General features: G+C 39.7%; 1 protein-coding gene and 2 non-coding genes across 5 annotated transcripts; 2 read left to right on the forward strand and 1 right to left on the reverse strand.

Moving 5' to 3' along the window:
- Positions 1-319: 319 nt before the first annotated feature.
- Positions 320-3887, reverse strand: gatc (glutamyl-tRNA amidotransferase subunit C). Of its 3 annotated transcripts, none has more exons than XR_012956133.1 (6): positions 3518-3884; positions 3363-3413; positions 2782-2951; positions 2514-2617; positions 806-1868; positions 320-442 (listed from the first exon to the last, which is right to left on the reverse strand). XR_012956133.1 is itself a non-coding variant. In XM_076099218.1 (6 exons), exons 2-6 carry the CDS (start codon positions 3635-3637, stop codon positions 381-383), a joined length of 507 nt encoding a protein of 168 aa, XP_075955333.1. In that variant the 5' UTR covers positions 3638-3671; positions 3766-3887; the 3' UTR covers positions 320-380. The 3 variants fall into 3 exon arrangements, 2 of the variants coding, with proteins under 2 accessions (XP_075955333.1, XP_075955332.1); XM_076099218.1 differs by lacking the exon at positions 806-1868 and having other exon boundaries at positions 3518-3671; positions 3766-3887; XM_076099217.1 differs by lacking the exon at positions 806-1868 and having other exon boundaries at positions 3518-3881.
- An 82-nt stretch (positions 3888-3969) lies between these two features.
- trnak-uuu (transfer RNA lysine (anticodon UUU)) lies at positions 3970-4042 on the forward strand. Its single transcript has one exon. It is a non-coding gene; the product is annotated as a tRNA-Lys (tRNA).
- Positions 4043-4882: 840 nt separating this feature from the next.
- trnak-uuu (transfer RNA lysine (anticodon UUU)) lies at positions 4883-4955 on the forward strand. Its single transcript has one exon. It is a non-coding gene; the product is annotated as a tRNA-Lys (tRNA).
- The last annotated feature ends 3165 nt before the right edge of the window (positions 4956-8120 follow it).

Below are 8120 nucleotides of genomic sequence, written 5' to 3' on the forward strand. Positions count from 1 at the left end.
CGACATAGTCTATTGTCAGACACATATCATATGACATCACATTTTATTTGGAAACAAAACAGAAAGTGAGAGAACAGTAGAAATTAAGTATTGTTTTAGTTTTTTTAAAATTAAAGTTAAACAACACTAGAATGAAAATAGGACACACTATCAAGATCATAATGTAAATCCCAAATTAAAACAATGTACATTGCACTGAATCCTCTCATAGCACAGGTTGCCAACACACTGCTCACTCACACTTCACATAAAATAATACTGAAACAAAACCAGGATCTATCAATACTGCAACCGTCAAATGAAACTGAAAAACAACAAATCTAAATGCACGTCCAGGTTTTTATTTTACACACCAAGTGAGAACAAATTAGTAATACACGTCATAATTCTGAGTGTTTCAGCATGGCGGCCCTCTCCTCCCTCTTTGGTAAAGGGATATTTCCTGCGATGAGAAAAATAAACAGTAGTTAAAGATCTTCACATTTACAAACAATAACAGGATGAAAAAGTTACATCATCATAATTAATTTGAGACTTTGTCATTGCAGAGTAATGGTCAGAGTATACAGTGGGTACGGAAAGTATTCAGACCCCTTTACATTTTTCACTCTTTGTTTCATTGCAGCCATTTGCTAAAATCAAAAAAGTTCATTTTATTTCTCATTAATGTACACTCAGCACCCCATCGTGACAGAAAAAAACAGAAATGTAGAAATTTTTGCAAATTTATTAAAAAAGAAAAACTGAAATATCACATGGTCATAAGTATTCAGACCCTTTGCTGTGACACTCATATTTAACTCACATGCTGTCCATTTCTTCTGATCCTCCTTGAGATGGTTCTACTCCTTCATTGGAGTCCAGCTGTGTTTAATTAAACTGATTGGACTTGATTAGGAAAGGCACACACCTGTCTATATAAGACCTTACAGCTCACAGTGCATGTCAGAGCAAATGAGAATCATGAGGTCGAAGGAACTGCCCAAGGAGCTCAGAGACAGAATTGTGGCAAGGCACAGATCTGGCCAAGGTTACAAAAGAATTTCTGCAGCACTCAAGGTTCCTAAGAGCACAGTGGCCTCCATAATCCTTAAATGGAAGAAGTTTGGGACGACCAGAACTCTTCCTAGACCTGGCCGTCCAGCCAAACTGAGCAATCGTGGAAGAAGAGCCTTGGTGAGAGAGGTAAAGAAGAACCCAAAGATCACTGTGGCTGAGCTCCAGAGATGCAGTAGGGAGATGGGAGAAAGTTCCACAAAGTCAACTATCACTGCAGCCCTCCACCAGTCGGGGCTTTATGGCAGAGTGGCCCGACGGAAGCGTCTCCTCAGTGCAAGACATATGAAAGCCCGCATAGAGTTTGCCAAAAAACACATGAAGGACTCCCAGACTATGAGAAATAAGATTCTCTGGTCTGAGGAGACCAAGATTGAACTTTTTGGTGTTAATTCTAAGCGGTATGTGTGGAGAAAACCAGGCACTGCTCATCACCTGCCCAATACAATCCCAACAGTGAAACATGGTGGTGGCAGCATCATGCTATGGGGGTGTTTTTCAGCTGCAGGGACAGGACGACTGGTTGCAATTGAAGGAAAGATGAATGCGGCCAAGTACAGAGATATCCTGGAAGAAAACCTCTTCCAGAGTGTTCTGGACCTCAGACTGGGCCGAAGGTTCACCTTCCAACAAGACAATGACCCTAAGCACACAGCTAAAATAACAAAGGAGTGGCTTCGGAACAACTCTGTGACCATTCTTGACTGGCCCAGCCAGAGCCCTGACCTAAACCCAATTGAGCATCTCTGGAGAGACCTGAAAATGGCTGTCCACCAACGTTCACCATCCAACCTGACGGAACTGGAGAGGATCTGCAAGGAAGAATGGCAGAGGATCCCCAAATCCAGGTGTGAAAAACTTGTTGCATCATTCCCAAGAAGACTCATGGCTGTACTAGCTCAAAAGGGTGCTTCTACTCAATACTGAGCAAAGGGTCTGAATACTTATGACCATGTGATATTTCAGTTTTTCTTTTTTAATAAATTTGCAAAAATTTCTACATTTCTGTTTTTTTCTGTCACGATGGGGTGCTGAGTGTACATTAATGAGAAATAAAATGAACTTTTTTTGATTTTAGCAAATGGCTGCAATCAAACAAAGAGTGAAACATTTAAAGGGGTCTGAATACTTTCCGTACCCACTGTAAATAGTGTAGATATGAAAACACTAAGATATGTACAGTATGAGCACTTATGAACATGAACAGGAGTTGCCAAATTATAAAGTGCTATAAGTATAGACAGCAGTATACAAATGAATAAACTAAAGGTGAGATATACAGTGAGGACTGTAGTATAAATATTTATGGGAGGGGCATATATACTACAGGTATGTGTGTAAGTCATTAGGCAGTGAGGCTTTATTACGTTTTTAATTATAGTTTTATTTATTTATCATCTCAATAATCGTGTAATCAGCAATGTTTCAAAATAAATGTATTCAGGTTGTTTCCTTACCTGGTGGTGCCACAAAATATTCTTCAACTGTGTTTTTGGAGAGATGAAGCAGTTCTTCAGCGCAGTCTCCTTCCATCACAACATCGTCCCTCAGTTGTAATGCCCTGAATGTGCATGGACATAAACATAATCACATTAATACAACAGGCTTCACAAGAGTTTAAATTGAGCTAGTTGTTGCTCATTTGTTACATGCTATTTGGTTCTAGCTGTGATTAAAAGGCCCACATGCAAAATACAGTGTTTTACATTAACTGCCTGTACATACCTGTCCTCCAGAACTGAATCCATCGGTTCAACCCCTGACGTGTCAAGAACATGAAGCTGATCTGCAAATCGTATGGCTTTCTCCAAACAGGCCAGTCCCTGTTTGGTGCGGAAATCAACCAAGGCCAGTCGCTCCAGTTTGTCCACCAGGTCAGCAGGGATATGGGCAGGCTGAAATCAAAACGTGTTGCTCAGAATTGTATGTGGGACAGTTTCTTTTCACTGTTGCTTAACAATGTCTTTAACTGTAAGTAACCATTGAATAAAGTTATTACATCCATTAATAACATCTAATCAGCAAACACTGTGCCCATAATTTGACCTTTGGTCTTTGGTAATCTCTAACAGAGAAAAAAAATATATAAAAAAACGAAGTTACAGCCTTTATAGTAAGACATTCCCTTCCTGTTTTACTAATCCTCTGCCGCATTAGGAAAGGATTTTATATTTGCCAGTGTGACCCAATATTTCAACCATTATTTTAAATTCTGACATGAATTTCAAGGCGTTATTAGGTCACCAAGCCTTACTCAACCCAAGTACTGTATTGTGTTCACATTCAGCCAGTCATGAGGATATTACCGGGGGAAGCTGGTCCTCTGGTATTAGTTCCCATGTAGCCACCTCTGGTACCTAATAGAGGAGACACAGGTAACAAGACTGACAATCAATGTTGTGCTTTGGCTGCAGAATAAACCGACTGCGATTCATATAATAATCATTGACCTTTAATTTACCTTGGAGTGATGATTCCTCAACAGACGCGTTACATGTGTGACGTGGCTCTGGATCTCCACGTTTGTTATTGGGTGTCTATCGTTTGTTAACAGGTTAAATGAAGGCCGAGGGATTTTCATTGACAAGCCACGACATGTGCATTTAGCAGCGAGACTAAACAAGGACATTTTGAGGACAGTTAGGTAACCAGCTGCGCCCGAATTTTATAAAAAAGTGTGTCACGTTTTTTTAGTATTTAATAACTCACCAGGAGGATCAATGCTGGGGTCTAAACCACAGACTAGAGTAGCATAAATATAGCTAACGACTAGCCTTAGCTAGCACGGGAGGTAAAACCGATGGGTAAAGCGAGAGGTTTAACTTCCACTTCCTTCCGTCTCCACTCACAGCGCAACAATAATAGTCATAGTAGTAGATTCATTATCGACATTGTACTTCAGACATTCAGAGCGCCCGGATAGCTCAGTCGGTAGAGCATCAGACTTTTAATCTGAGGGTCCAGGGTTCAAGTCCCTGTTCGGGCGGAAGTAGTTTTTCAAAATCGGCAATAAGTGTAACGAATAGTGTCTAAACTCATGAAATCTCATCTTCTCATTTCCACGTTTCGCCAAACTTCCCAGACATCACCAAAATTCTCCATCTTTTCGCAACCTAACAACTTTGAGTATCAGTATATTCACAAAGCTGCCAATGACAGGTTGACACTTGCTCCCACTCCTTCACCTGAGGGCGCAGACACTTCATTGTTGAAGTTGGCTATGGATTGGGAATTATTTTATTGAGATGTTTAGCTGAGCTAGGTAGGTAGCGGTAGCTAGCTAAGACACATTTACAGCAGAGAATAAATGACAATAACAATCGGGGTTAATATTCATTTTCCTGTAGTTTTCTGTATTGTAGTTAGCTCACTGTTTCTAAATGGACGTCTGTTCACCGACCCTTAGAGTTTTGCATTGTTTTTACCTGTTTATTAAGTATTAGTTGTTATAACACATGTATGTTGAAAGTCAGTAGTCAGAGGGGCAACATAAGTGATGCATGTGTATGTGTGTGTGTGCGTGTGTGTGCGTGTAGCTATATGTATGTGCTGAAACTGTCCTGAAAGCATAAGTAACTAAAACAGCAAAACAAAACAAAACAAAACCACTGCGGTGTCTGAAGGGAGAATATATTTTCATAAAATATTACAAACTATTACAATTTAGCTTTATGACTGTCACAGTAAACCCCTCTTTTGTTTTTTTTAAATGTTCATTTATCACATATTAACCTTTTAACTACTAGGCCTGTTTTACTACATTTGAAATATTATAAACGATTGCTATTCACTTTCAAATCAATTCCCAACGTCATGAACTTCTGAAGCCCGGATAGCTCAGTCGGTAGAGCATCAGACTTTTAATCTGAGGGTCTAGGGTTCAAGTCCCTATTCGGGCGGAAGTTTTTGTTTTACTTTTCAGACTTTTCAGCTCCTCTTGATTTAAAAGAGCTGAGGGTCTCAGCAGACCTGCAGCTTTCTGGGACTTTGTTCCAGATATGTGGAGCAGAAGAACTGAACGCTGCTTCTCCGTGTTTAGTTCTGACTCTGGGAACACAAAGTAGACCAGTCTTGGGAACTGTGTGTCAAATGCTGACCACAGCGTTCTACAATGATGATCATGTTAGCAATGCAACACTTTTGGTCAGTAATGAGATATCAGTAGAGTTAAAGGTATAGCGCATTAGTCTATGTAAGAGACCATGAATAAACCGAAATGCGCCCTAATTGCGCGGTATCGAATCCTGCTCGTGCCTGTTTTGACTCGTTGTGATCATCTAGAAATATGTACGTCAGCAACTAAAATAACCATAGGCGGCCTATATTAAAGCATTGGTGGAAAGTTGATTATATTTTCTTTTATTAATCTGAATCTTCAAAGTAGTCGAGTAAAAAGTACAATATTTGCATTTGAGGTGAATTGGACTCGAAGTATAAAGTAACATGAAATGTAAATACACAAGTAAAGAATAAGTACCTCAAAATTGTAATTAATTACTGTCCAAACTAAGGACCTTATGTGATGATGAAGCAAACAAAGAATGTGACTAACAGGAGGATTATTATTTATGAACATAGTTTAGAGTTCAGAAAATCCTCTCTTGGGTAGATATTCAAAGTTGTAATTTTTTTGAGTGAAGTTGTAATAGCTAAATAATAATGAGGAAGAAGATGAAGAAATCAACACAGAAAAGTCAGTTTTATATTTTTTAATATAGAAAAACAACAAAAATGACGATAATAAAGTGTAACATAAAGGACTTAAGGTATTCAATTCAATTTATTTTCGTACAGCCCAAAATCACAAATTTGCCTCAGAGGTCTGTACACGTACGACATCCTCTGACCTTTGACCCTCACAGTGACCGTTGTAAAGCCAAATCATTTAACAGTGCAAAGAATTTGAAAACACACACACAGTTCCAAACATATTAAGTTGTTGGAGGGTTTTCACCTCCTGGCTTTTTTTTCCCGTAACCCCGCTTCTTCAGCATCGCCCTCCATTCTTCAAATGAGTATCAGACTCTGGACAGTACCAGCTCCCAAAGTACTGAAGGTGTGATGTGGCTTTCTGTCTTTGTTGTACTTTCTGCAAAGGATCACGTCTGTCTTCTTCACGTACTTTCTCTTGACGGTTCCACTTTGCTCCATCTCTTTTCTTCTTTTCCTGTACTGTTGAGTACTGTAAGGAACAGCTTGACTGGATGTGTGAGTTGAAGGTGGCACAGCTGAAGGTAAACTGGGGTTGGGGGAGTGGAAAAACATCATCTGTGAGGGTCCAGGTGCGGCCATCACCTGTGAGGGTCCAGGCACTACAGGAAGCCCCATAGATGGGAAAAAGAAGGGGAAGGAGACGGGCGGTCTCTTCTTGAGAGTTGCTTCTCCTGCAGTGTTTGGTGGCAGGAGGTAAAGGTGGGGCTCAGCCAAACTGAATGCAGAGACCAGAATGCAGAGATGGCCCTTTCTGCAGAGCCGCAGGAAGCTTCTCTGGTCCTGCTGAGGGTGCATCTGGAGCTGGGATACCCTGCTGCAACATGTTTTTTTCAAGTGCCCTGCCACGCCTGCTGAACCTGGGAAAACATAAAACAACCAATATTAATAAACAGATTGTAAACAGCTGAATACCGCTCCGCTCACTCCTCTTCTTCCAAGACTGTTGTCACGGGGCCTTCACATCTACGTATCAATGTAGATATGAAGGGCTCATTCTAAGTGAATGAAAACACTAATTTAAAAAATAACTACGTGATAATACGTGAAAAAGAATCAGGCGGCTCGTCCTCCACCGCCGAATATAATCGTCTTCGGTCGTCCTCGTCATTCACCGTGAGTGTTCGCGAGCTCGAAGACGCCGATTGGTCAAATCTTGGTTGATTCTTGGTTGATTCTTGGTTGCGATACGAGCACCGATTGGCCGCAGCGGACACTTCCTGGTTGAATTGTGGTTACAGACTGAACGGTGATTGGCTTTCACAACCAAGAATTAGGTCGACTTACGAGCTACATGGAGAGTTAGGTTTCACTGAGCTACTGCAGAGTACAACAAACTATAACAAAAGGAATGACCTTTTGTTTATATTCGTTTCTTCTCTGAAATAAAAAGGTTTTAGCTAGCTAACCACCTAGCTGTCCAAATAAAATTAGTTTGCCGGCATTTGACCGTGTTATCTCGGCGAGTTAAATTCCAACTCCAAGGACAGCGGACCTACCTCTGCTCCAGGTGATGTGAACTCAACCTGTCATTGGCCGCTCTGTCATAAATGGAGAAGTTCAACAGTGATGGTTGTAAAGACATGGAGAATTGTGGAAAAGGGCCATTGTGATTGGCTGTCAATTTTGCATAAAATGATAGAAATTTAAGCTGTGATTTGTCCACGCACAATCCTATCTGTTTAAGTGTGCATGTCTATGCCTGTGACAGTAAGCGTTGTCTTGTGTTTGTTAAGAGGATATTGGTTTATACACCTGCGTTAACTCCTAAAAGAATAGTAATGCTACAAGTCCCTTTGAGTGAAACAAATAATTGATTGATAATTGACCTCTGCTAGTAAGTAATGTAAGAGGATGAAGACTCGTACCAGTTGAGTACGAATGAACCTGTGAATTGGCTTTAATTAAAGTAGGTCTTGAAATGTTCAGGAATTCCCTTCACCTGAAAGTATCTAATAAATAAAAACACATATTTGATAAATATTGATGTCATAAATAGTAACAAACTGAAGTTAAATAAGAATAAGAATAATTCCACGGAATTTTGTAGCGGACACTTGAGGCATCTCAACAGACTACATTTTATTTTGATTAATTTTAGATAAATCCTGAGGGTATGATTTTTTGCCACTGAAAACAATAACATTATATATTAATTATTCTTTTATATTCATAAAGATTTTTAACCATTTGTATGTACTATGATGAAAACCATATTTATGAAACTTTTCTAATACAATATTATGGTTAACTGTATCACAGGCTTTTGATAGGTCTGTGAAAATACTGCAAGAGTGCAGAGATAACTTTATCAACAAGGTGAAGTAAATCATACTGGTCCTTAAATCCATATC

Source organism: Anarhichas minor, unplaced genomic scaffold (assembly GCF_050575085.1).
Source record: "Anarhichas minor isolate MPS153535 unplaced genomic scaffold, ASM5057508v1 ptg000025l, whole genome shotgun sequence".
NCBI lineage: Eukaryota > Metazoa > Chordata > Actinopteri > Perciformes > Anarhichadidae > Anarhichas > Anarhichas minor.